The sequence below is a fragment of the Alternaria alternata genome (assembly GCF_001642055.1).
Source record: "Alternaria alternata strain SRC1lrK2f unplaced genomic scaffold CC77scaffold_22, whole genome shotgun sequence".
Lineage (NCBI taxonomy): Eukaryota > Fungi > Ascomycota > Dothideomycetes > Pleosporales > Pleosporaceae > Alternaria > Alternaria alternata.
The window spans coordinates 15,097-39,869 of record NW_017306211.1 but is presented as its reverse complement, the minus strand read 5'-3'; the positions used below and the strand labels follow the sequence as shown (position 1 = coordinate 39,869).

General features: G+C 49.8%; 11 protein-coding genes across 11 annotated transcripts; 3 read left to right on the top strand and 8 right to left on the bottom strand.

Moving 5' to 3' along the window:
- Positions 1 to 536: 536 nt before the first annotated feature.
- On the bottom strand, positions 537 to 3,116 carry CC77DRAFT_389760 (HET-domain-containing protein). The gene is made up of 2 exons (XM_018531489.1): positions 2,104 to 3,116; positions 537 to 2,045 (listed from the first exon to the last, which is right to left on the bottom strand). The coding sequence occupies exons 1-2, from the start codon at positions 2,749 to 2,751 to the stop codon at positions 768 to 770; spliced, it is 1,926 nt and encodes a 641-aa protein (XP_018381579.1). The 5' UTR covers positions 2,752 to 3,116; the 3' UTR covers positions 537 to 767.
- A 1,807-nt stretch (positions 3,117 to 4,923) lies between these two features.
- Positions 4,924 to 6,150, top strand: CC77DRAFT_900596 (hypothetical protein; the record flags this gene model as incomplete). The annotated part of the gene is made up of 1 exon (XM_018533575.1): positions 4,924 to 6,150. A coding segment is annotated over one exon (1,227 nt), but the record flags the coding sequence as incomplete, so codon positions are not given.
- A 398-nt stretch (positions 6,151 to 6,548) lies between these two features.
- On the bottom strand, positions 6,549 to 6,905 carry CC77DRAFT_1012342 (hypothetical protein; the record flags this gene model as incomplete). Its single annotated transcript, XM_018523763.1, has 1 exon — positions 6,549 to 6,905. One exon carries the CDS (start codon positions 6,903 to 6,905, stop codon positions 6,549 to 6,551), a length of 357 nt encoding a protein of 118 aa, XP_018381577.1.
- A 1,374-nt stretch (positions 6,906 to 8,279) lies between these two features.
- On the bottom strand, positions 8,280 to 8,621 carry CC77DRAFT_1024060 (hypothetical protein). Its single transcript, XM_018525795.1, has one exon. It carries the CDS (start codon positions 8,603 to 8,605, stop codon positions 8,390 to 8,392), a length of 216 nt encoding a protein of 71 aa, XP_018381576.1. The 5' UTR covers positions 8,606 to 8,621; the 3' UTR covers positions 8,280 to 8,389.
- A 65-nt stretch (positions 8,622 to 8,686) lies between these two features.
- On the top strand, positions 8,687 to 10,518 carry CC77DRAFT_389685 (MFS general substrate transporter). The gene has a single exon (XM_018531487.1). It carries the CDS (start codon positions 8,852 to 8,854, stop codon positions 10,238 to 10,240), a length of 1,389 nt encoding a protein of 462 aa, XP_018381575.1. The 5' UTR covers positions 8,687 to 8,851; the 3' UTR covers positions 10,241 to 10,518.
- CC77DRAFT_389714 (L-galactose dehydrogenase (L-GalDH)) lies at positions 10,315 to 12,001 on the bottom strand. The gene has a single exon (XM_018531488.1). It carries the CDS (start codon positions 11,761 to 11,763, stop codon positions 10,390 to 10,392), a length of 1,374 nt encoding a protein of 457 aa, XP_018381574.1. The 5' UTR covers positions 11,764 to 12,001; the 3' UTR covers positions 10,315 to 10,389.
- Positions 12,002 to 12,456: 455 nt separating this feature from the next.
- On the bottom strand, positions 12,457 to 13,521 carry CC77DRAFT_389535 (hypothetical protein). The gene has a single exon (XM_018531486.1). The coding sequence runs from the start codon at positions 13,309 to 13,311 to the stop codon at positions 12,709 to 12,711; it is 603 nt and encodes a 200-aa protein (XP_018381573.1). The 5' UTR covers positions 13,312 to 13,521; the 3' UTR covers positions 12,457 to 12,708.
- Positions 13,522 to 14,316: 795 nt separating this feature from the next.
- Positions 14,317 to 15,330, top strand: CC77DRAFT_389254 (hypothetical protein). Its single transcript, XM_018531485.1, has 2 exons — positions 14,317 to 14,888; positions 14,942 to 15,330. The coding sequence occupies exons 1-2, from the start codon at positions 14,672 to 14,674 to the stop codon at positions 15,097 to 15,099; spliced, it is 375 nt and encodes a 124-aa protein (XP_018381572.1). The 5' UTR covers positions 14,317 to 14,671; the 3' UTR covers positions 15,100 to 15,330.
- Positions 15,331 to 17,534: 2,204 nt separating this feature from the next.
- Positions 17,535 to 19,111, bottom strand: CC77DRAFT_1024057 (hypothetical protein). Its single transcript, XM_018525794.1, has 3 exons — positions 18,881 to 19,111; positions 18,243 to 18,825; positions 17,535 to 18,182 (listed from the first exon to the last, which is right to left on the bottom strand). Exons 1-3 carry the CDS (start codon positions 18,963 to 18,965, stop codon positions 17,693 to 17,695), a joined length of 1,158 nt encoding a protein of 385 aa, XP_018381571.1. The 5' UTR covers positions 18,966 to 19,111; the 3' UTR covers positions 17,535 to 17,692.
- A 702-nt stretch (positions 19,112 to 19,813) lies between these two features.
- CC77DRAFT_1024056 (hypothetical protein) lies at positions 19,814 to 20,389 on the bottom strand. Its single transcript, XM_018525793.1, has 2 exons — positions 20,206 to 20,389; positions 19,814 to 20,137 (listed from the first exon to the last, which is right to left on the bottom strand). Exons 1-2 carry the CDS (start codon positions 20,358 to 20,360, stop codon positions 19,900 to 19,902), a joined length of 393 nt encoding a protein of 130 aa, XP_018381570.1. The 5' UTR covers positions 20,361 to 20,389; the 3' UTR covers positions 19,814 to 19,899.
- A 1,243-nt stretch (positions 20,390 to 21,632) lies between these two features.
- On the bottom strand, positions 21,633 to 22,922 carry CC77DRAFT_944855 (hypothetical protein; the record flags this gene model as incomplete). The annotated part of the gene is made up of 1 exon (XM_018534988.1): positions 21,633 to 22,922. A coding segment is annotated over one exon (1,290 nt), but the record flags the coding sequence as incomplete, so codon positions are not given.
- Positions 22,923 to 24,773: the final 1,851 nt, after the last annotated feature.

Below are 24,773 nucleotides of genomic sequence, written 5' to 3'. Positions count from 1 at the left end.
GCCGTGACCCTCAAGACCCAGGGTAAGGTCGTACAAAGGATAGTGCCGGAGGAACACTGTATGCCTCACGGATTAAATTAGTTAATACAAAAGCCGTATGCATCACGATGACAGCAGAACACGGTCGCCGACGCGCTCCCGCGCCGCGAGTCGCTTATGAGAGCGGAGACAGGGTTTGTCCGCATGGTTTGGCCCCCAAAACGATGACACCTAGCGCGATTCTTCAAATGACATTGATGGATAATCTGAAAGTGATGAACCAGAGGTACAGGGCAGACTTGAGATCCGTGATGATCGGGGCATAATAGGTGAAGTTGTGTCGACTGTTGTTGCGATGTTGTAGGTTGCGAGATCGGGATTGTAGGATTTCAGGATAGGTGGGTGTGTATACAGTAAACTGTCAAAGATTTCAAGATAGTCTGGTCCTTCGCCATGCCCGCCATGAACAATTCGACCGATTCTCCGATCCTCTCAGCACGATCAAGCCGACCGCTAGACATTATCTCTCATGGGCAACTTTTGATTTAGTCGTTGTCCCTGCTCATTGCATATCCTCAAACCTGTCTTCCAAAGGTGGTACATAATCAACAAATATGCTCGTTGTGGTCGATGCTCGCTGTACTGAAACTTTTGACCTCACTCGCAGCAAGTCTCTCATTCGTTCTTGTTCTTGAGCGATCGACGGTGGTGAAAGACTCGAGAGTTACGAACCGTTTCCCAATCAATGCGTTCTAAAGCTGTGTCGCTTTGTGGCCACTGTGGTCGTACTAACCTAGGAGGAATGTATCCCTCACACCGCTTTCCATCCAGGATGTAGCGTCGCGATATCTATGGAGATCAGCGTCATAGGGAAAGGTAAGTTCCACGGGCCTGCCTTGCTTATCACGGGCAAACACACTGCCTCGTTTATGGTTTTGCATGGAGAAACGCCCGATACACTCATAGTGACTACCATGGTTCTGCAATATGAACAACACCGATCTTTCTTCAAAGATTCGTTTGCCTTCATGTGTGACTCTCTCGAGACATGAGTCATCCGGATGTTGCAGGATGACGACACATGGCAATCGCATCCTAGCCTTGTTGAGACTCCTTTTGCTCTTATAGTCGACGTCCCATGATGGCCACACAAATAGGTCGATCTCATGACTATACGGAACCTTGACATATAAGCCGGCTGTGTTTGTGTGGCCGTCTTCCAGGTGCTCCAGATCTAACCTCAGCACGGTGGCTGTCAGTTTAAGGAGCTTCGAATCCTCTAGTAAATCACTTGAACGTTCGGCTAGCCTGCCAAAGGCTTTGCAAGGTAGTTTGAACTCTCCGTCGTACCAGAGCTCGACGGAGCATGTTGATGAAACGCTTGGGACAAAAGCGCAATGATTGACAGTGCCGCGCCAACCAAGGGGTGACCAGCTTGGGAAGCCTTTGCGTCGCGAACATGGCAGTAGGTGCTCCCAATCCAAAGCCATGCCTACCTCAGGTACTTTATAGCTCCGTATATCCTCTCCCCGTGCAAGACTCACCCCCCAGATATGATCAGTTCTCTCCAGGGTTCCAAGGGCACCCAAGATAGCGTTGAGCGCGTCTGAATCATAGGTGAGTTGGCGTCGCGTATATTCACGCATGATTGCTCCCACTCGGTTTTGTATCTCTGCAGAATTCGGCAGGGACGCAGCAAGTTGATCTGTAAGCTCTCCTGTCATGTTCACTCCCGAATCTTCATCGCAAAGGTATAAGTCTTGGTCTTCTAAGAAATATATCCGTTTTCGAGAGAGATAACCTTCCTGAAAAGTCCACGCTCTCGAGAACCAAGTTGACGCTGCGACAATTTGACGTGCTCCCCTTATCTTAGGCGGCAATTTTATGACTAGCAGTAGACGATCGGTAACAGCATGTGTGAGGAGTTTCCAACGCTGGCGGTCACGCGTGACGCCTGGTAGACCGGAATCAGCGTCTGAACCGAACGCTGCGATCAAAGTGATCTGAGCTGAAGAGTAAATGAGTCCCATCTGTTGGATTTGCTGTCGTTGAACATCATGATCTGCCTGATTGATAAATTGCCAAGTCAGCTACTTTCTCAAAGTAATATCATGTGGAACTCACATATCGGTCGACCCATAGAAACTGAAAACCCAGCATGGTAGTAGCTTCTATACTGTCCTCCACCGTGCGAGGAAGTCGGCTTGGTAGGTCGGGGAACTGCGTATAGTCCTCCAACATCGACGGGCCCCAAACATAGGAGAGTGCAATGAATATACAATTCTCTGGAGCTGGTATGACTCTTCTGTGATGACAATCAATTACCTTCAAGTCATTTATACCTGACGTTGGTGAAATATTGCATTTCTCGTGCATTTTACAATTGGCCATCCAATACTTTAAGGACTCGAAATCAACGCGATTGAAAGCTTCAGCCTGTAAGTCGGTGAGGTATGGATCATCTTTCTCACCAAGCTTCAAAGACAAAGTGAAGCTGGTTCTTATATGGCTGGTTTTCCGCCGGAGGGAGAATACCCCGCGTGAGTATACTAGACACAGACCAAATTCCTTCGCATCTGGCATATGTCTAGCCAACTGTCGAGCTTCCAAAGCAGTTCCAAGCACGCGACAAGTGGGACAGGAAGACTGCTTTAGTTCTGTAACGCTTTCCTCGATAGCGCAGACAAGTACCCTTTCATCGAGTTCTGGTCGTAATCTTTCCCAATCGATTATAGAACAGCGAAAACATTCAAGTCCACCTGTTACGTTCATGCTTCGGTTGCGCCACCTATCCCAATGAACCAAAAACTGTTGTTCTGTTGATATCCGGGCGCGGCTTGCCAAATGTCTACACAGACCCGCTCTCAGCAGCCTCGTCGTTGATCGACGTGATCGGGTTGTTGATTGTAATATCAGGGACGGTGATTCGTAGCGCTTGGGACGGTGTTTCGAGAAGGAGGAAAAATTAGGACAGAAAAACGAGAGGCAGTTTACGTATGTAGCCCAGGCTTCTAGCTGAACTATAGTTGAAGCTGAAGTCGCTCGCTCGTTAGGGCACAATCGATATTCGGAGAGTGTGGAGGTCGAAGCGCCGAATATGCCCCGCCTCTATCACACATGCTGACGCCTGACGCTAGCTTGAAATAGCACAGGCTAATCGACACCGATCTCAGCCGTATCTAGAGAACAGTAGTAGCTTCTCCCCTCACCTATGATCGAGTACTGCATGCCGTCGAATATCGATAACTGAGATGCACGGGCTGAGCCATGTCAAGGGCATGTCAGACGAAGGCTGCATGCGCCGTGGATTGAATGGGTCGATGCAACGCACATGTGATGGCCCTTAACACCATTCCCTTGCCCTTAAGCGTATGCATTACTGGACCTGTCATTGACAAGCTCGCACACATCCTTCCAAATGCATTATTACCTAGCAACTACAGTTGTACTTCACATCCCGATCTGCTTGAACGTCGACCACAGTCGCGTCTTGCTACATGTGATCTTGTCGCTCGATCACATTGTTCCAATCAACCGACATCCATAGCTGCCACATGCTAAGTGTTCCATCAGGAAACGATGTAGTGGCGGCGTCGCGAATCGTGGAGGTGTGCGCGCCAGTAGTGGGACGTTCCTATGCGGCTATTGGGAGGGTAGCTATACCAAAGCCCTGCCTGAGGTCGTTCGTGAGTCTCCGTACGGTGGACGGATCCGTGAAAGCGCCCTTCGATATCGTGAGGCTCGATCGAAACGAAGGACTGCTAGCGTCTAGCAGCTTCCTGGTCACGGCTGCATAGCCAGCAAGTATATATACGAGCGTCAGACCTGGTGTGGCTGACTCCCGATTGTGTGCTCGGCGGTGTCGGAGAGTGGTGGACTGGAGGTCGAAGCCCCACAGCGATCCGACCCAGCATCTGTGCACGTGATGACGCCCGACGCTAGCTTAAAGTGGCACACGTTCCGCCTGGCCAACCATTTCTTTGGGAACGCTTTGGTGCTGAATGCGACGAACCTCTACCCTCGCCTTTCTCATCGATGTTGTTCGGCCACAGATTATCGCCCTTTTTCACATGGAGGCGTTTTCTGTTCGTCGTTATGTTGGACGCTGTTACGATCATTCAGCACACCAAAGCACAAATCTCATCACTGTCGCGACGCCCGCTAGGCAATAGTAACATCTGAAAGCGACATCAGCTGCTCTTTTGGTCATTTCAGCGTTCACCTCGAGCAGACCCTTCGGATTTGTGGGACACTTTCAGCTCCACAGATTAGATCATTGGCGCGGGTAGCGGCATCGTTGCTAGCAAACGAAGATGGAAAATCCTCGCTAACTGCTGCCTTGCGCCACGGTTTGCTGCAAGGGGTATCACGTAAGGCAACCACCCAAGAAGAAGCGCGCCTAGTGTTTCTTCTTCCCGCAGTCAATTGTCTCACGAACAATTTTGTGCACGCTGCCATCTCTTCAGCAGTCTGTCGACGCTGCGCTCGTCGACCAACACTCACCCTACAGCTGAACGCGGTCTTTGGAACCTGCTCGACAAACTGAACATGACGTAACACCTCGACGTCACACTTGCGCCCACATCCAACATGTTAACAGGTTCGCGCCGCTTCCAACGGAGTGCTGATCATTCTCTGAACGAGCGCACAATCGGATGTTCACCAAAAACAACTTGTAACCACCATAAATGGCTTCGTTTACTATGCGCTTTGGTTGGCATAGCCATCTGTATCAATATCTTTGTCCTGTTCAACTGGACTTACGTCGAAACCTTACCAAGCGATATCCTGGGAAATCAAGCTTTCCACCCCAAGCCTTTCGTATCGACAGCGCAGGGCTCGGAGTCGCAAGCCGACAATGGACTTGACTTCTGGACATGGGACACAAAGACGCAATTCAAGACAAGAGAAAATGTTGGCCAACAGGGCGGCGTCGCAGACGAATGCGCTCTATTTCCAATGCACCTTCTCGCGAAGATTCAGGTGGTTCTGAAAACCGGGGCAGCAGATGATGAGTCGCGGACTAATGCGCAGCTTTCGACAGTCATAAAATGCATCTCCAACATCCTGATCGTTTCGGACGGAAATCATACCTACGGTCGTGACCACCAAACTATCGACACTCTCGCAGATCTGCCGCCGAACACGTACTTGAAACCCGAGGATTACCTCGTCTACGAGGCGCAAAAGAATGCAAGCCGTGAGGGCAGGAAGCTGCAGCAGGGTCATAAAGGCTGGGTGATCGACAAGTACAAGTTCTTGCCGGAAGTGGAGAAGGCGATTGAGCGCAACAATGCGGCCGAGTGGTACGTGTTTCTTGAAAGCGATACGTACATGTTCTGGGACAACGTTTTCCGTCTTCTAGAGAACTATAATAGCTCAGCGCCTTACTACTTCGGATCGCCATCGCCTGGCAGAAAGTACCAATCTGGTTCGGATCCTGAGAACGAAGGGCAGGTGTGGTTTGCATACGGAGGCGCTGGCTTCATACTCTCCACGGCCGCTGCGCACCGACTGGTGGATCGTCCAAGCAACAGCATCGGCCTCAAGGGTCCCCGGCTTGCTATCGAATACATGGAAGACATCAGAGCCGATTGCTGTGGCGACAGTATACTGGGATGGGCTCTGCACGACAAAGCTGGAATTAGTATCGGTGGCCTCTGGCCCATGTTCAGCCCTCATCGGCTCGAGAACATCCCGTTCGGCAAAGACTACTGGTGCGAACCTGTCATCAGCCTACACAAGACTCATCCATTCCTCTTTAAAGACCTTTGGTCCTGGGAGAACGAACGACGATCAGCCAGTGAGCACCCCGTGCTCTATCGTGATCTACTTTTCTCTTTCCACGGCAACTTCTCTCAGCGCGAGAACTGGGATGCAGCATTCGACGCAGGCTTTCAGCTGCCTGACAATTCCACTGTTCACACAAGCCTCGATTCTTGCAGAACCGGGTGTTTTCAACACAACGATTGTATGCAGTACACCTGGCATGGACGGCACTGCTATTACGCGAAAGCGTTGTATATTGGTAATGCGAAACAGCCAGATGGCCATCACGACCCGGAAGATAGGAAGTATGTCAGTGGTTGGGATAACACGAAGATACAAACTCAAAGCTTTGAGAGAACCTGCGAAGAGGGAGCGCATTGGGTGAAACCAAGCATCGAAAGAAAGTATTGAACGCATGGGGCGTCGAATTCGTGACCCACATTGGGTAGGATGTTGGAAGCATAGCACGTAAACAACTCTAATTCTTCCATACACTCAGATCTCCGTCGTGCAAATAGGTCGATCCTGGCCGAAGTTCCGTAACATGCAAGTAGCGCGATCCAGAGGCACGCTCACGTTGGGCACAAGGATTCAGTTGATGGCTGTCATACCCTGTCGACCAAGGCCTGGCCAACTTTGCTACTTGGGTTCGCTTATCGAAGTCAATACAATCAACTAGGCAAGAGGATCGTTGGCCAAGACGACGTTCGCAAAGTTCTCGCAGTCTATATGCGTCGACAGTTGTTCGATGAGAAATTGTTCTATGGCGTTCAATTACATGTGATTTGTTACATCTCCGTTCATGCCCTATAGCAAGACCACTTATCCCACCCACCGGAACACCAAGCATAAGTACCAGGACCATACTGCCTCAGGCATGCATAAGGAGTGTCCACGCTGGAAGAGCCGGGAAACCCAGCAACACAACGCCAGTCGTTGCATGTATTTCCTACCCGGGAGGCCTTGACTTCGTCATAGTACAGATTGTACTGATCCTTACACGCCCGATTCATGTCGATGCCGCCGAGCCGCTTGCCAGCTGCAGCAGCAGCAGCAACAGCAGCAGGTGCAACGAGGGCTGCTGGAGCAGCGACTCCTGGTACCGCGAAGAGGCTGAAGCCCATGATTGCGGTGAATATAGTGGTGTGAGCGACCATATCGATGAGTGTCTTGGCGAAGTTAAGTCAGCAAAAAGAAAGAGAAAGAGAGATGCTCATGTGTAGTAGGCTGCACTAAGAGGAGATGTTGTAACTGTTACACACCTGGATACTCGATGAGAAGTAGTGAGAGTGGTAGATGATATCAGGGATTTTGGCATGAAAAGAGGAATGTGGGATGATCGTGTGCTGAGTGAGGATGGAGAGAGCTTATCTAGAGTGAAGAAAAGCTCTTTCTATAGCAGCTCGTCGATACTTGAACACGTTCCGTCACGGAAATCTTCTATGAATAGCTCCATCGTTAGCCACGTCGAAGCATTCGAACAGGTCATCTTGCTTGTAGGCTAGGCCTCTGCGGGCTACGAAGGAGCTGGTATGCATTGAGCCAATAACACTAGGCCTCTCCTCGTGACAGAAATTGCCTCAATACATATCAGCTTCTTCATGTGTGTAAAGTGGTTTATGCCACCATGCGGCGCAGCTTAGTGGGGTCGATCCTTGGACAAGCGGCCGCAACAATTGATTGGCCGTGAGACCGCTGCTTTACAGAATTATGGGTAGACCAGACCGTGAGGTTAATCTCGGTCGAACGTTATTGTTGTCGAAGACTCACAGTGAAAGCGGGACGACAATATATACGCTACTCAACACAGTTAAAGCAGACATTGATGTGGAAGGTGAGAGTGGAAGAACAGATAGCACTACTAATGTCGACATGGTCTGGACACAGTGAAAACTACTCGTAATCGTCCCTATGAACCGCTTGACAATGCTTGCTTCAAGATGCAGAGACACCGATCCAGTCTCCATTATCACGTGCAATTTTGTGGGGCTATGATGACGCAGTTGACGAATTGATGATACCGTCGGCATCTCAGACATCGTTAACTATACAAAGGTTGATATGCTGGGTCCATGACTACATAATCTATATCAGAGTTTTTACCTCATTCCTTGATTCGAACATCCTTTCAGGCCGCCTCACGTAGTCCAGAAGGTCTTCCAAGCATTTTGCCATCGCTCCTCCTTCAAATCAACAAACCATTCTTTCACAGTGATCTCTCCATCGCCAATCCAGATGATACCACTTTTTATCTCTTTCCAAGTCCTGATTGGGGCTTTGGTATAGTTGTGGTTTACACTACAGAAACTAAGCCATGTCTCTTCCGTTACATAGTAGTCGCAGGCTTGACGAATCGTTCCAGAAGACACTGTCTAGAAGACCGCAAATGCACTTAGAAGACAGCTCGTTGATACGAGTCTGGTATTTTTTAGCAGGACCCATAGTCCGCAGCGAGTTCGCTCGCAGCATATTCACATGAAACTCCCGTATGTCGTCATCGGCTTTTGAATAGGTAACAGACAAATGCTTCAGCTCCTCTATAATTACTTCCTTCTTTGTTGGATCTACAAACGACTGAAAATGATAGAGAAAGACATCTGCAAGCTGCATGCGATGCCTAGTCTTCCTCGTTCGTTGTGTATCAGTACCATGGATCCGTTTTGAGTGTCATGGTCAGAATTTCCTGTCGTGGTGCCTTGACGTTCTGAAGATCATCCGGATTTGGATAACAAATGTCTATAATTGCGCTTCGGACAATGAATACATAAAGAGCTTGCATTGGAACAGTCTTCGCCAGGACAATCAACCAGGCAAGTAAGAGAGCTGTCTCCCTAGTCAACTTGACCGCTCCTTCCATACGATTCACTACGGTCTGAGTCACCCGGTTCTCGAACCGAGGTAGGTCATGTCAGAATCGAGAGCATCATCTTACGAAGGTTGTCAGAGTGATTAGTAATCGACTATGATCATCGAACGCACAGACACGGCAGTATAGAGCACTAATCAGCCATGGTCGATTGTGACTCATATTGCGAATAAAGCCTCTTCACTTGAGACTTATCAATCTTCCTTCTATCTACATATCTCGAGAAAAGCTCTCTAGATGGCGAGCACCACAACTACGACAGAGCACATTGAGCTCTCAAATCTGCGCAACGAGTCGCCGGTTCCACTTACCAACTTTACCCCCGCAGATTCACGACAAATCTTTATCAATCAAAATCCAGACGAGATACCAGAGGATACTCCCTACTCTACGACAGTGATTCCAAATGGCGGCTACGGGTGGGTCATTGTCGCAGCAGGCTTCATCACGACTTTCTGCCAGAATGGTATTATCAACTGCTGGGGCGTGCTGCAAGCAGCACTGCTTAACTCAACTCTTAAGGATGAAAAGGCCTCAACGTTGACCTTTGTTGGTTCTTTCGGCCTCGCTGGAGGGGCGATGTACGGTCTTCTCGTCGTCCGCTTCATGCGTTGGTTCGGCGCTCGACTGACAGGCATGCTTGGAGTTTTCCTCATGGGCATGGGCATGATCAGTGCCAGCTTCTGCGCTTCTAATGTCGCTGGACTCTTCGGTACGTTTGGTGTAATTGGCGGTGTCGGCATGGCAATGAGCTACACATGCTCGAATGCGCTCCCAGTGCAGTACTTCAGCTCTCGACTAGGACTTGCGAACGGCATTATTAAGCTGGGAGGCGGTGTGGGAGGCTGTGTAATGGCTATCGCGCTCGAAGCCATGTACCAAAGAGCCGGTATTGAATGGACATTCCGCTTTCAGGGCTTCCTTACGCTGGCAGTAGGCATGCCAGCTGCCTTCCTGCTCAAAGACCGCGTGCCACTAAAGACCGCACCATTCTTCGACGCTAGCATGTTTTGTTCCATTCCTTTCTTGGCAACCTTCATTGCTAGTGCAGTCGGAGTCTTTGCTCTTTACATTCCCCCTTATTACCTGCCCTTATTTGCGCAGTCTATCGGCCTCAGTTCTGCAACAGGTGCTGCTCTAGTCTCTGCTTTTAATGCGTGCAATGCTATTGGACGCTTTTGTGCTGGGCCACTTTGCGATAAGGTCGGGCCTCTGAACATGTTTGTTATGGTGATGGTAGTCAACGCTGTCAGCATGCTTGCCATCTGGCCTGTCTCTGACACGCTCACACCCCTTATCATATTTGCGACGGTCAATGGAATTGCCAACGGCGCTTATTTTACCACGCAGCCTACTGTCGTAGCCGGCATCTTCGGGCCTGGTAGAGCTACAGTCGCGATGAGCATGTCAGTGACGGGCTGGTCTGCAGGTTATCTGATGGGTGCGCCAATTGCAGGTTACTTACTTCAGGCTGCAGGAGCCGGCAAACAAAACGCGGGTGTTGGACAAAGTGTTGAGGTGTATCGACCCGCTATCTTCTACGCAGGTGGAATGGCTACGCTTTCTGCTCTGTTTGTGATCCTGGCAAGGTTGACAGTGGCAAAGAAGGTTTTTAAGCGAGTGTAAGGATTAGAACTAGAGTTGCGATGCTTAGGCAAGCGAAGAAGTATGTAAGAGGTAAGAACTCCGCCTAAAAGTGCGTATTGTTACGAGAGGTGGTATGGGGTTCGGAACGCATGCAGCTTTGTCCACTATATACATGTACCACATCTTCGTTACCGTAGCGGCAATGACTTCTCTTCCACGACCTCACTCGTATCCTTCACAGCCACAGCCTCCGGGCTGGCGGCCGGTGTAAGCCACGGTGCTGGCGCATCACTCTGGACCCCCTTTATTGTATCCGTCTTCCTCTTATTGACGAATCCCGGATCAGGACTCGACCACGCGTAGCCAAAGCCGTCACCAAGTACTTCCTGTACACCCTCGGCGAGGATCTGTACTGCCCTCTTACGATTCATGCTCCACTCCCAAGCGCGATACCAGCGACCAGCTTGCACCGCAGTCTCCTTGCCGCCCTCCAGTCCATCCAAGATGGATCGCCAGACAAGCATGGTCTTCTCCAGCTCCGGGGCGCGCGACACACCGATGACGCTGACGCCCAGCTTGGAGCCTCCGACGTCGTCTATAGACTCATGTTTCCAAGCGACACCCGATGCGGGGTCTCCGCGGGATCCACACAGCGCGCCAGATGATATCCAAGTCTCGAGCGCGAAGCGGATGGCGATGACTTCGATGCGCTCACCATAGTCGTCGCAAAAGTCGCTTGCTTTCCGCACTGCTTCGCGCAGTGAAGAAGGGGCAGGATGGAAGTCACCTAGGGCGCCGACGGGCACACCTTCGCGACGGAGGAGACCCATGCCCAGAATGGACGCGTTTGGTACGACGTCGACGCCCGCGTTTTTGAGGCGCAAGATACCGCGTGGACCGGCGAGCGTCTGGTTCTGAAGCGTGAAGTTGGCATACGACTGGACCGCGTCGAGCGGCTCGCCAGTCTCGCGGAGGATGAGCTCAGCCATGTCACCCAGTACATCGAGAGGGTACCCTGAGATACCAATGTACCGAATTATGCCCTCGTCTCTGAGGCAGCGGAGCTCCTTGATGGCTTCCAGTACCTCGGCCGGGCTCACAAACTCGACATCGTGGCAGTATACCAAGTCGAGATACTCTGTGTTCAGTCTCTCCAGACTCCTGTTGACGCTGTCGCGCACCCATTTCCTGCTGTAGTCGAACTCATCGCTTGCTATCCGCCCGACCTTGGTTAGAATCATGTATGAGTTGCGCGGGAACGTCTCCCGGACGAATGGGGTTGCGAGCGCATCGCCGAGCAGTTGTTCGGAGGGGCCGTAGTATGGGGACGTGTCGAAGGCGCGGATGCCGTGGGTAAGCGCCGAGGTGACGAGACCGGTGGTGTCGAGCGCGAAGGGGTCGCTGTTGTACTGATGGTTGAACGTGGCAGTACCGAAGACGAGGGGTGGGAGGATCGAAGAGAGTGGGGTCCGCCTTCCGTCGGCGAATGTGTAGGGAATCGGCTTCTGGCGCGTGGGAAGCGTGCTGGTGGTTGACGCGAGTTCGATGGGCGTTGTCGCCATACCTGCGACTATCCAGGCTGCGTATGTTTCAGAATGTAGTTGGCGCGCGCGGGTTTCTGTCGCGTTGATGTTGTTGTTGTTGTTGTTGTTGCTGCTGCTGTTGTAATGTTTTTAGTGGGGGTTGTCGCTTTGCGGAATGATGCAAGCGAATCGCGCAATGCGGGAAGAGAGCAGACGGTAGGTTCAAGATTGTCTCTTTAAGATGTGAAGCCAGTTCGGCGGAGAAGAAGCAAGAATCAAGCAGGGAAGGGATCGATAGCCTTCTTGTTAGCCCTGCGCATGCCTCGCGCTCCGAAAGCGTGAAATCTATGCTTCACCATAAGCCGTTTCGGCTCAGGTAGGGCCCATGCCGCGATTGCAGGAACAGATGGACTAAGGATAGACATGCATGACGCCATCTGCGCCTGGAACATGTTTGCTGGCGCTGTCGGGATGGTCATTGGTTGAGATCAGAGAGTCGAAAGGATGATTCATGGATGTTTAGGAATCAAAGAAGGGTCCACCGCCCAAGGCCGCTCAAAAAGACCCTGCCTCGGCCGCCATCCTCGTTTAGCTCCGAAGAGTCGGGCGCATCTCAACATGCGGACACCGCCAAAACATTTCCACGACGCCTGGGGAGTGTAAAAGTCTACTGGCTTACTGCCTTGGCCATCTCGATACTGTCCCAGCTTTTGATGGAGCTAACCGACTGTGATAGCAAGGCGCAGCTAGCGCATAGCGTTTTCGCAAGAAATCGGGCCGCGACACCTCCACAAAATGGTGCAAGCATGCGGCAGGGATGAGCATCGCGGACTTCCGTTCGCGTCTTCATCATCTTCAAATCACAGTCTCCAAGTCGCGCAAGCCTGTGATCTAATCTTCTTACGCTTGAGTTGTTACTATGGTGTTGCTTGGCGATTCTCTGCAAACCCACGTCAAATTCCTCCTACACATGCAGAGAGCATCTTAGTTGAGTATTACACCCACCGCAGACGTCTTCGACTGCCTAAGCATCCTCTTATACTCCTCAATCTGCGCAATCCCAACCACGACAAGCTCCTCCATAGTCTGCCCATCCAGCTTCTCCCTCCAAACACTAATCCTACCATTCGTCTGCGTTTGATCAATTTCCACAACCATGACAAGACTCGTTTCATCCCGCAACTCCCACGACGCTGCGCCCGCTATCTGCATCCCCGTTGCCTTCCAGTGTAGCTCCCCCAGCCCACCGCTCGCATCAAATCTGCGCTTCGCCGTACTGATGTCCATGTGGTGGTCACGTAGAGGGAACTTGATGTCGTAGTGAAAGGCGTGGAAGTCGATGAGGGCGATCTCTTGGTCGGAGTTGGTGGGGACTGTGACGGAGCATTTGCTTCCCCATGCCCCCATAATGGACTTCCGAGTCACTACATAGCGTGACGTATGTTCGCCTGGAGCACTCAAGACGCGCCGGTGTTCTGCGAGCGCCGAGTAGTTGAGGGAAAGAGTTGGTTGCGATGAGGCACGCAGGGGGTCTGGGATTGGTGGCTCGCCACGCGTAATGAACTTCTCCATCCAGGACGGTGCCATGATGGGTCTTGCAGGATCGTTGGCGTTGGACAACCAATTGATCGCAAAGACGGAGATGTTTTGGTTTTGGCGATGTGAGTCGACGGAAGCTTAAGAGGGCAAGCTGAAGTGCTTACGCATCATCACGACGAGCTGTTATCTTTTTATACAGCGCTCAGCCTCAACGCCCAATCCAAGATTTTCCGTCTCGCGATGGGCGTCCAGAGGTATCCAGGGTGTTGCTGCGACTTTCGGAGGCCAAGAAATCTGGACTGACGAGCGCTCGGACCTGTGGCGCAGCTTGGAGACATGTCTTCTACTCTGGGGAACTTGAGCAGGATATTTACGTAGTCAACGACGCAGCGTGAGCGGTGTGTGCGGTTCTTATCGTGTTCAGCGCCATCGTCGCGTGCACGCGTGACATCTTCAGCCCTAACGCTATGCGCAGGTACCCGTCCCACAGCGCTCTAATGTCTCAACTCTCCCGAACCCTCTCGCGATATCCCGTGATATCTCGCGATCACTCTCGGCGCTCGGCGGTACCCCACGCCTGGGCGGTGTGGTTCAGCCGGCGACTTCAAGCTGTATTTTTTGCAACGACGAAGGTTGTGTTCGACGAAGCCGAAGCGCCGGTGAAGGGCGCACAGAGACGGAGGTCTCGTCAATCTTGACGCTCGACTTGTTGTGAATTGTGGTTAAAACGTAAGTAGTGAACGACCGTTATGCAAAGTGTGCCTGGAAGCGCCTGGTCATGCATGTCACAGACCATAGCCTAAATCAGCCGTTTAACCGCAGGTTCTTCTGCGTCTCATATCCTCCCAAGGCACATGTTTGAGAAGGCAGGAAGTGTTTCAAGTGCAAGGCAGCGCTTCAGTTTGCTTGTCAACTCGGATTTGACGGCACTTGCAGCTGTCTACCATTGGTGCAAGATTGACTACAACACGCTTTTGCCCACCATCAGGGTGCAAGTCCATCCCCGAAGCTCAACCATGGCATATTGGATGTTGCTCATCTAGAAAGAACACGATGCTTCGTCTACTGACAAACTCCTTGCGCGCAATAATCATTGTTTTGACCGCGATCTACTTGATCCGCCCGGGCCCGGGCATGGGTTTTAGATGTGCATGATCGACTGCCTCAGGATCGCTTACCCAGCATTCCTTTAATGGAAAGCGATATAGTATCAATGCTGTTCAGAAGTCGCAGTATAAAGGTAGCGCATACGCCTGCCCAAGGTTGTTTTCCCAAGCCAGTCTTCCAATTCACTCTACATTTACTTCATTCACTTCCCGCTGCGCGGATCACTTTCACCCATCAACACTTTTCGATAATCAATTGTTAATACCCCGAACCGATACATTTCGCAACTCAAATCGCCAATATGCAGTTCTCCATCACCGCCGTTCTCTTTGGCCTTGTCGCCATCTCCTCTGCCGCTATCACCGATGTCGAAGGCGTACGCAACACTCCTCGCAGCGAGCTTGAGAACCGCCAGGCAGCCAACGGGGCTTGCTGCATTCCCAACCAATCTCTGAAGCAGGATGCCTGCACTGTCAACGGTGCCGCTGGCAAGTGTGTGCCTGGAGGCCCGGCTGCATGTAAGTGAAATACCTGGAAATCTCTTAGGACAATACTGACACACATTTTCTAGGCAACGGTGCTCTCAACTGCGTTGCAAACAACCAGTTGGTGTGCGACAACAACGTCAAGGAGCGCTCCGGCGTCCTGTGCCGCTTCCAGGCAGCCAATGGCAAGATTCAGGACGGTGCTCAGCAGATCAACAGCCTTGCTCAAGCCAAGGTCAACTAGAATGGAGATGGGGATTGGGTGTTAGGTTGAGTTTGTGAATCTGTATAGGAGTTCTAGGTTTATAACAGTTTGTTGCATGGCTAAGTGCAAGAGTAAGTGTCTTTGACAATAGAGGAATTGTATGCCACCCAGATGTTTCCATAATGCCGTGAAGACTAACGGCTGGATTTCCGATCTCCTAAGTCTGCTGAGGCAAGGTCGTAAATTCCATCCCTGTCAAGGCATACAGCCTTCGTCGTATCTCGCTTGTTCCTGGGGATGCTACTATACACGTATATGCGGGGTGTGGCGCCACTTCAGGGGCTGAGATATCGGACGTCAGGGCTATCGTGCTCGTAACTCGCTCATTATCACACTGAAACCTCAAATACGTATAGCTAGATGAAGAGAGTGGGATTGAGAACCAGGATCTCTCAGCGCTGGGATTTGATACTGGAGACGGCAAGAGAGAGCAGGTTTATCTAAAAGTTCAACAAGCTTAAGACTACAGGGTAAACTGTTTGAGACTGCGTCCTAGAGACGGCTTGCGATAGTCGAAAAAGCTTACGGGTTTTTCGAGTTAGTAATCTAAAAATACAAATTGCAGTCACTAAATTATATCACGCATGACGATTGAGGAACTATACTCAGGAGAGACGCTGTTATCTTAGTATCAGGTAGGATATTTATCATCGCACAAAGCGTTTCGAGTTCAACGACAGCATTATGGTATCGTACTACTAGGTTCTGGTGCTATTGCTGGCGGGCTGATCAAATGCAGGGTTTCGTCTACCTAGGCATTCAACACTAGTACACCTGTCCTATGACACGCTCATTGCGCGCATGTTGATGACGCTTTATGTTTTGATACACGAGCGCTTACTGCTAGATCTACTATGTGCTAGATTTGTAGGACTGTGTCTGGATAAATATGGCTGGAACGCTGAGCAGTATTGTCGATCACAGAACATGGCCTCAGTCTCTTCGCTTGCTGTTGGTAGCCTGCATCGCTGACATACAGGCTGATTTCTTGTATTTGTCGTTACAATGACTCTTATACTCATTTCGCTCATCGTGTCGTCGATGGTTCGTGAGGTAAGAGGTTTAGTTGCAAGGCATCGGCCTATCGCGCCCCGCCCCGCCCCGCCCCGCCCCGCCCTGCCCCGCCCTGCCCCGCCGATTCAGATCAGCGACAGGCTATAGCACAATACGCAGAAGCCGCGGCGCGTCTGCGCGACGTGGTTTTGCTAATTCGTCAGCGTATAGTGTAATCTCACTATGCGAAACACTTCGGCAATTAGAGAGACACTCTAGTTTTCGCCTGTTATCGAATCGAATAAGCGTGACCTTACGAGACATCTCTGACGTATGTGTTCTATCATTGCGTGGCTGAGCTGGGAGGAATTGGCATGGTAACTCCCTGCACTCGTCGATGGAGGACACTGCGCAATGAGCTTATCGAAAATGCTTCCAGTGTATGGCACCTGTACTGCGACACCGTCGCTTAGTCCGACGATTTGTGGATAAATCCAGAGCTCTCATCTTCGTCCCGCCGTCATGCACGTGGCTTTCGAATTAACTGATGTGATTCGCAGATCATGCAGCCTTCTCAAAGACACCCATATCGTGCCTTAATTCCCAGCCTTGTACATGGTTCTACCTCAGCCCGTGATGATTCATGGTCATAAATTGTTCTGTTTCGTTGTTCTCGCACCATGCTACGCAAGGTTCTCGCTTTCATCCGATACGGGCTGCTCCGATACCTACCCTGTTATCTTTTATCATCTCTTGGGGACCGGCTGAGATTTCCGTGGCTTGAACCTCGACCAGTTGGCACAGCGTCCATAGCGCTCAGAAGCTGGTGTCAGCCTGCTCATTCTACGCAGCTTCCTAATCAAGCATGCATATGTCTCAACAGTTACACGATAAAGCGATGTCTCAGGCTCCCAATCTCCCAAGTATTCAATAACATCGAGGACACCTAGGCTATTAGTTTTCGAGACCTTGTCCTTCTTTTAAGTCTCTTTACCGCACATTCAGCGTGCAACCCTTCCGCTATACGTCTAGCTATAGTTTCTCAGCCGATATCTCGAATACTGCGCTTCCGTGCTTTGTGACATCGAATGGTTGGAATTCCAACACCGTGGCAAGTTTGCTCAGCTGCCAAACCACATGTGGCGTACTAATGGTGCTGTTGCTCTTTTCTTGTTGGCCAAGTAGATCAAGTCCATTGACGTTAAGCAGTTCGTTTCTGCGATTCTAATTTCCGCGTCGTGCATCACCTTGCCAATCAAACATTTTACGCCGTTGTAGCAGCTCAACTCTAGATAGTCAGAAAGCAAATACAATGAGTTAGTACGAAGTATAAGAGCTACGCTTCGAAGTCTTGATATCTTAGCTGAAAGGTGCATATGCTACATTCTGCAAAATCTTCAAAAAATTACTTATTAAGTACAGTATCCCTCTCACTCCAACCTACCTCTGTAGTAAGAATTCTATCGAGCTCTCTCCTAAGACTCCTTTGATGTTCACGCTGTCACAGTTAGCTCCCTCTCTTTTCTTGAATGCAATCCATTCTTTCTGAGGGCTACTAGGATTTCCCAGTTGTGGACACCTAGAAAAGAAAGAATTGCGATACCAAGAAGGCTTGGATTATTCCCGCAACTAGAGAGAAAAGAGAGCTCCACTCTGTTGGTATGTAAAGGTAGAGGGGGATTGCCACGATAGAACAAGCTCCTGCAAATGCAGCAGGAATAACCCAGCGCCATTTTGGGAGGCAGCCACGACTCCGTTCAAGAAGTGCAGAAACTGCTAGCCCTTGAAGTTGGGTCAACGTGGCTGCAATGAGGAACCAGAAATCTGCATCGTTTGTTGTCCCTCGGAGATGATGTGAATCAGTGTATCCAAAACAGAACAGCGGAATGGGAGCTATAGCACAGCTGCAGACTACTAGCGCTGAAATAGAAGCTCGCACGTTCTTTGACCCGGCTGTTCTATCAGGCTCAGCTGTGTTCCAGGACCTGTCAGCAATTTGGTTTTGCATAAGCTCTTTGCGATCTTTTCCCTCTCTAGCCTCCTTCTGTACTAAGCTTTGAACTTCAAGCCTAAAACATAATCAACGTTCGCATCCTATGTGATATCTGAATTCTGCATCAGCAACTTACCATGTGGGTGACTGACGACGAAAACTGAACTCCTCGTCAGCATCGTGATTACACAATCTATAATGTAGATCTATAGTCTCGTCCAGCCGCAGCCAGCGCTCTTGAATTGGGTTCAAAAAGACTGGATCGAAGAGACCCTGACCAGCGGCATGAACCATTTGTTCCTGCAGGCGCCCTGCTTGACTCTCGTAATCTAACAGAATACCCGCAAAGACATTCCGCTTGTTTGACTGTTCGCTGGAAACTTTTTTACTTCCAATGACCTCTTTGATAACGCGCAAGCCTTCCTTCCATATCGGAACCAACAGATCATTCGTCATGTACAGCTCGCTGAATTGACATTTGCCTGAGTCGATGTCTCTCCACTGCTGTCTGACATCGTTACAATCTTCTAGCAAACGAAGAACTTCAACTTTGCGGGTTTCATCCATAGATGAAGATGGTTTTTGGTGGAACTTTTGGACACGCTTGACGAGTTGAAGGTCGAACAGAGCCAAAGTCCGTGCGAGAGAGACCAGGGCTGGTTTAAGTGCAGGTCCAGGTCCATATTGGTTAGATATCACAATCCTTGGAGTCTTCAACCCTATACCGCGTTAGAAAACACCAGATTGTCACCTACTTTAGATACTTTGACTTACCAGGCATGCAATAGGCTGGGTTAACAATTCGTTGACGAAGTCGTTCCGGGGAATTCTTCGCATCATACGCGGAACTTGACGTCATTATACGTGCAGCTGTCTCAGCTTGTGATGCGGCGATGCGGTGATGCAGGGATTCAAGGTTCACTTAGGTGGCAATATTCAGATTACACGGAGCACTACGTAGTTCAGCCGAAGCGACTCTTATCTAACATTGATTGCTGTTGAGGGCGAGGCAAGTTGAGGAAGAGCAAAGGTGGCAGTGCCCTGTTTGTTGAGGACGAGGCAGAATTGACGAAACGCAAAGGTGGCAGTGCTCTGTGATGCCGTCCCCTTACTGGTCGGCTAGCCGCCTAAGCCCTGTTTACGATAAGGTAGGCAGCAACGTTTGTATTAAGGACATAAGCGCCTAACAACCTAGATTAAATAGAATGCTAAGCGTATAGCAATTTTTTTTAGAAGTAAAAACAGAGAAGTAACTTTCTTCTTTGTATAGCGAGAGACCCCTACGTTGCGATAGAGGTAGTAGGTACTTTAACTTTAATTTAGAGTTATCTTTTCTCTATAAAATATTAGTAGCTAGGAATCTTATAGCGCTAGCTATAAGTAATTTTCTAGCTAAATTAGAATATATCAATGCGATTGTAATTTTCCAGATCAGATAGGTGCAGAGTATCATGAGAAGGTGTGGAAATTATTCCGGTACAAGTACCGTGATTATTAGCTTTTATGGAAGGACCATCGTCTCCTAAAGTCGAAGTACCTATGTTTTGTCCCATGACACCGTGCGTCCCGCGACCCCGGGATTGACCTTACATGATTACAACCTATTTATTCTTCTGCGTCTAATGAGTGAGAGACTTCCTTGGGTAGACTATCTACAGATGTTCCTCAAGGAGAAATGTCGACAGTCTGACGCTCAACAAAGTCTTGACAAGCTTCCTTCTGCTCTTTGTCGACAGAAGCAGAATACGATTTCCATCTATCCATCATGAATTGCGCTTCATAGTACATGTAACTTATATCGCATCGTACTTCTCGCTAAGCAAGGATCTGACGTCTCGATAGTATGACCCCATGACACCGCTTGAGGCAGAAGATACAATGCGCATCAAAACAGGTTCCAGTGCAATCAACGTATTCATGTCCATCAGGGCCCATGACAACATGGTCCTCATTATGAGTTCAGAGTGCAGTGAGGATAGGGAACATTGGAAGCTACCCGAGTAGGTTGTTTGTGATTTTGTGAGTTCTAACCTTCCATGCAAATCTCGTTAGCAGACACAAGAGAGCCTAGTGCTGAGACAGTCTGGTAGTTCACTCACCAAGGCATGTCTATCATATCTCTGTAAGCTATCCTGGCGAACTCGCTGCTCTGTTGGATCTGAACCGTTACATCTCCGTTGGAGGGTATCTTGGTAAACACTTCTGCCCACCACTTCAAGCTAGACCAGCTTCGAAAATGCAAGACTTCCTGCATGTATTCCTCTAAGACAACCTTTTCCGAAGATGGAAGGCTGGGCGGGAAGTTGACGAACCAGATGGGTTCGTAATCGTTTGCAATGGCTTTTGCGCGTATGGCAACCTGAGCTATGATGTCATTCGGTGAAGTGATCGGGGCAAAGCCAATCAGTCCTCCTATGATACTCGAAACTGTGGCAGGGCTCGCATACGAATATTCGGCATTCTGCAACCCTTTTGTCGTGCTTTCCTCAGCAGCTGTCTGCTTTAGGAGACCATCGGGAACTGCCATCAATGGCTTTGTTGTGACGAGGACATTTGAACTGTTAGCCATGATCGCATTTGTGGAAAGTTTTCTGAGTTCAGGGTTTCGTTGATGTGTTACTCCTTTTTTCGAAGCTTCCCCTGCCTTAATATGTAAGATGCAACCACGAACGCTAGGTAGAATCGAGTTATCGGTCAGATGATTCTGGCATCAAAGTTAGCAATAACAAATATTCAAACATCCCCGCGATTCCGGATCTTCCCGTTGGCTCCTGAGTCAAGGAATTAGCTTATCACCCGATTCTGCTCAGACTTTACTAAAACTATACGAGGGGCATACGGTGTGTCACCTTCGCTGTACTTCGCATGCGTCTTGTTAGTTACTTTTTCTGGACTATCCAAAACTGCACACTGTACCACGCACATGATTTGTGCTAACATATGCAGGTAAGCACAGCACATCATGCATCTCTACACTGCTAGCGACTGCTAGGCTCTATAGGGAACACACCTTTCTAAAATGTTATCTAGCATAGGGGTCTTAAATGTCGCACCGGTAGTTCCCTAAGAGCATAAGGTATCTAAGCATCCTGCTTCAGACAACAGCTTTAGTCAGTCGTGTGACATGATCCTTTCACTAGAGTGTTATGCACGCTTGCTGAAGCTTCGCACGGCCTGAGATGCAACGTACATTAGAACTTCCTGTAAATAAGTATGTGCCAGCACTCGCATCGCGCTATCACGACTCCAATAGTGACATCTGAGTAGACTTGATATTGCATTCCTCAGTCAAGGATCTTTGTATGAAACACGATAAAGTATCTGTGATATGATCGCTTATCACGCAACAATATCAACAGACATCCGGTCCACCAAGGCCTTACCAACCTCTAAGATCTTTGGGTCAATCTCTGTCTTTTCAAGCAGATCCTTGTTCAAATGGCTTCATACGATGTGCTCGTCTTCTACAACATCGTTCCTCCGTCCTTTTCTGACTCCGTCCGCTGCAAGCCAATCACGATGAGCTTCATGGCTGCACAGGATCTTTGGAACTAAGATCCAATGCTGAAACCCCTGCCCGAAGGCGAATGAGAAATGGACGTGTTCTTCCAGAGATTGAACCTAACCGGTACACCACTTTGGCTCGACTGTGTTTGTTTACGACGCCAGGTAAAAGATATCCCTCGGGGTGCCAAGGTATATTGAGCAAACTCAGGGCGATTCGCTGGGCGTCTACACGCCTGATATAGTATTCCTTACGGGAGTTGTTTTGTGCATAAGATGGTACATCTAGTCGAACCCAGGGTGCGGCGGCTGGCACAAAAGTATGGTCAGATAACCTTTGTAGTTCTGATTGAGTCCTTCCGTCGAGTCCCATTTCAAAAAGTGCGAAATACTTAGCATTTTCTTGTAGGGGCAAATGTGCTAAGATTTTCGCTTCAACCAAGATGATGTCCCGTAGCTGATATGCAATGACCGTGATTGGTGGCTCGTTCGGATCGATGATGGACTTGAAGCGTGCGGGCGTTTTTGCCCTGCCTACTGGCCGAAGATGGTCTGAAACGTCATCATGGTCTCCGTCATCCCTTTCTATTCTCCTTGTGCCTGAGACTATTCTTGTGTATCTCGTATATCCTTTTGCAACCTGATTGGTCTCGTCGGTATCACGATCCTCGCCCCTGCCATCGTCGTCTTCTAATGGGTCAAGAAAGTTGATATAATTGTCTCCACAAAAGGGTAGAAAGCCCAAAGACAGCATAGCAATGTCCTCAAGACTGATGGGGTTCGGAGGAATCTCAAGCGGCTCCAGGGTGGACTCCCCGTCAAAGGCAACCGACCATGACGATTTGACAACCTCGCCAGCAACAGGTTCAAGATTATCCTCATCCAGCATCTGGAAACTCAAAGTTCCAGTCAAATCATGAAGTTCTGTGATCAGTCGACGACCGTGTCGTGGCCCGAGCTCGAAATCATACTTTATGTATCTTCTGACATTGCGTCTATCCCACGTCCTAGCCCCATCTCCTTTGATCTTGCGCCTTCTATTTGGCTCGTCAGAAAAACGCCCCACAAGAGCAAAAGTCATCAGGAACGCTTTGCTAACGGGTAAAAAGGCCAAACTACTGCTGACCGCAATGTCGCTGTTCGCCTCAGATTCGACGGCGTAACCTTCCAGAAACGCTCCAAAAGATACCCAAGATGCAGATGACTCCAATCCTTTGCTATTGTCAGGTTTCATCTGTTTCGAGTCGAATTCGATCCACTCCTTATCCTTGAACTTCCGAGCTATGTCAATCCGTGGCGCGCGGACCCTTTGCGCCAGGCGCACGCCAGGCCAGACATGGATCCCCTTGGACACCTAGCCACGATTTCGTGGTCCGATGCCGATTATCGCTTTGTGCCGTTCTGTTCTAGATGCACGCAAAACCAGGATAGGCCCAACGACACCGAACAAGGCGATGACGGCAAGGCCGGCGGCAACCCAAGTGCCGACCACGCCAGCGATGTCGAGAGTTGGTATCGCCATTGGAATCTCTGAAAGTCTCGAGACTTTGTGTTCTATTCGACGTGGTCTGAAACTGAGCAACGAGACGACAGTGGGAAGTGAATGTTGTTGTATCGTAAAATAGGTATCAAGAGTAGGGCATTCTGGCGTAGGTACATGATCGAACACAGAACAACTTAGTAAATAGTGCTGTTGCAAATCTGCTCAGCTGCGGCTGAATTTGAGTGACATGAACACGCGGAACGCTAGCGCTTTCAGCTGCTCTATCCTGCATGAGGCCAAAAGCAGGTTCGACCGTGTGGGAATGAAAGCAACACTAAAAGAGCTGGCTTTGCATGACCTGTCGATCGCTGAAACCGAAAGAGTTGTCGTATCGTATTATCTTGGATGATACAGTACATAGAGGAAGATGATGCTACCTGACACGTTTATATGATGTCATGAAAACCGAATCCTAGATCACAAGAACTACAGGCCGCCGATGCACGATTATACATTCTTTCTCTGCTGAACATCGTGCTCCTTCGTGGTTATAGATTCTAGTGAAAGCAGGTATCGCTTGGATAAATATACGTACGGCTGAATAGACGAGCAGTACAATTGGTCGGAGAACTTAGCATGCGTCTCTCGAATCGCTGATCGAAGCCTACATCGCCGGCATAGGGGCCGACCTCATTCTGGAACAAGCACAACCAGTATCTGTCGTTGTGATAACCCCTTTGGCCATCTGGCTCATCGTATCTTCGATGGTTCGTGGGGTGACAGGTCCACTTGCAAGGCATCGGCCCATCGCCCCACTTCGCCGCTTGAGGTTAGCGGCAGGCCACCGTACAACACGTAGGTACCGCGACGCGTCTGCGCAACACCATTCCGCCGATTCTCTAGTGCCTGATACAGCCCTAGAATACAGACTGCTCCTACGATCAGGTGAATAAACCGATCTTTGCCTGCGCTTCCTGTGGAAATCTTTGACTTTATTGGACGTCGCTGCAGGGCGTGTGTGACCGTTGCGTGGCTCGGCTGAAAGACACAGACGAGGTAACCCCCCACACTCATCGTCGGGCAACGCCATGCAACAAGCGTTTTTGACATGATTCCAGCGTAGACCAGCCGCACTGCGATAGAATTGATTAGTCTAATCACCTACCCATGAACAAGAAGCTCTTATGATCGTCCTGTCATCATGCTGGTACATGCGGCTCTCGCATCAATTGATCGTGTTGGCGGGCACATGGCCTCAAAAAGAGGCTTCCAGCTTGCTACGCTTGCGCAACTTCCTAATGCAGTCGCCTGCTATTCTCAACACATACAGTCACTGCAGCGGCGCTCTCCTTCGAGCCCTGCATACCAATCGCGCCTTACAGCCATTTGAAGCGTTCGCGTCGTCTGGCCATAGACGATAGCCGTTTCTGGTCCCCAAACATCGGCACACAGATCACTAGGCAGACACATGTCTATGGGACCTCGCACTGGTGGTGCTTGCAATCGATGAAACGGAGTGCCTTAGCCTTCCAATACTTACTATGCATCGTCGCGTGACAAGAGTAGAGGGTAACTCGTACTTCTGTCAGCTTTCCATCTCCCAGCTAACTTGACACACCATGGCGACTTGGAAGATATCGGGTGCGAGTAAAGAGGTAAGGACTGTGATGATGATCATGT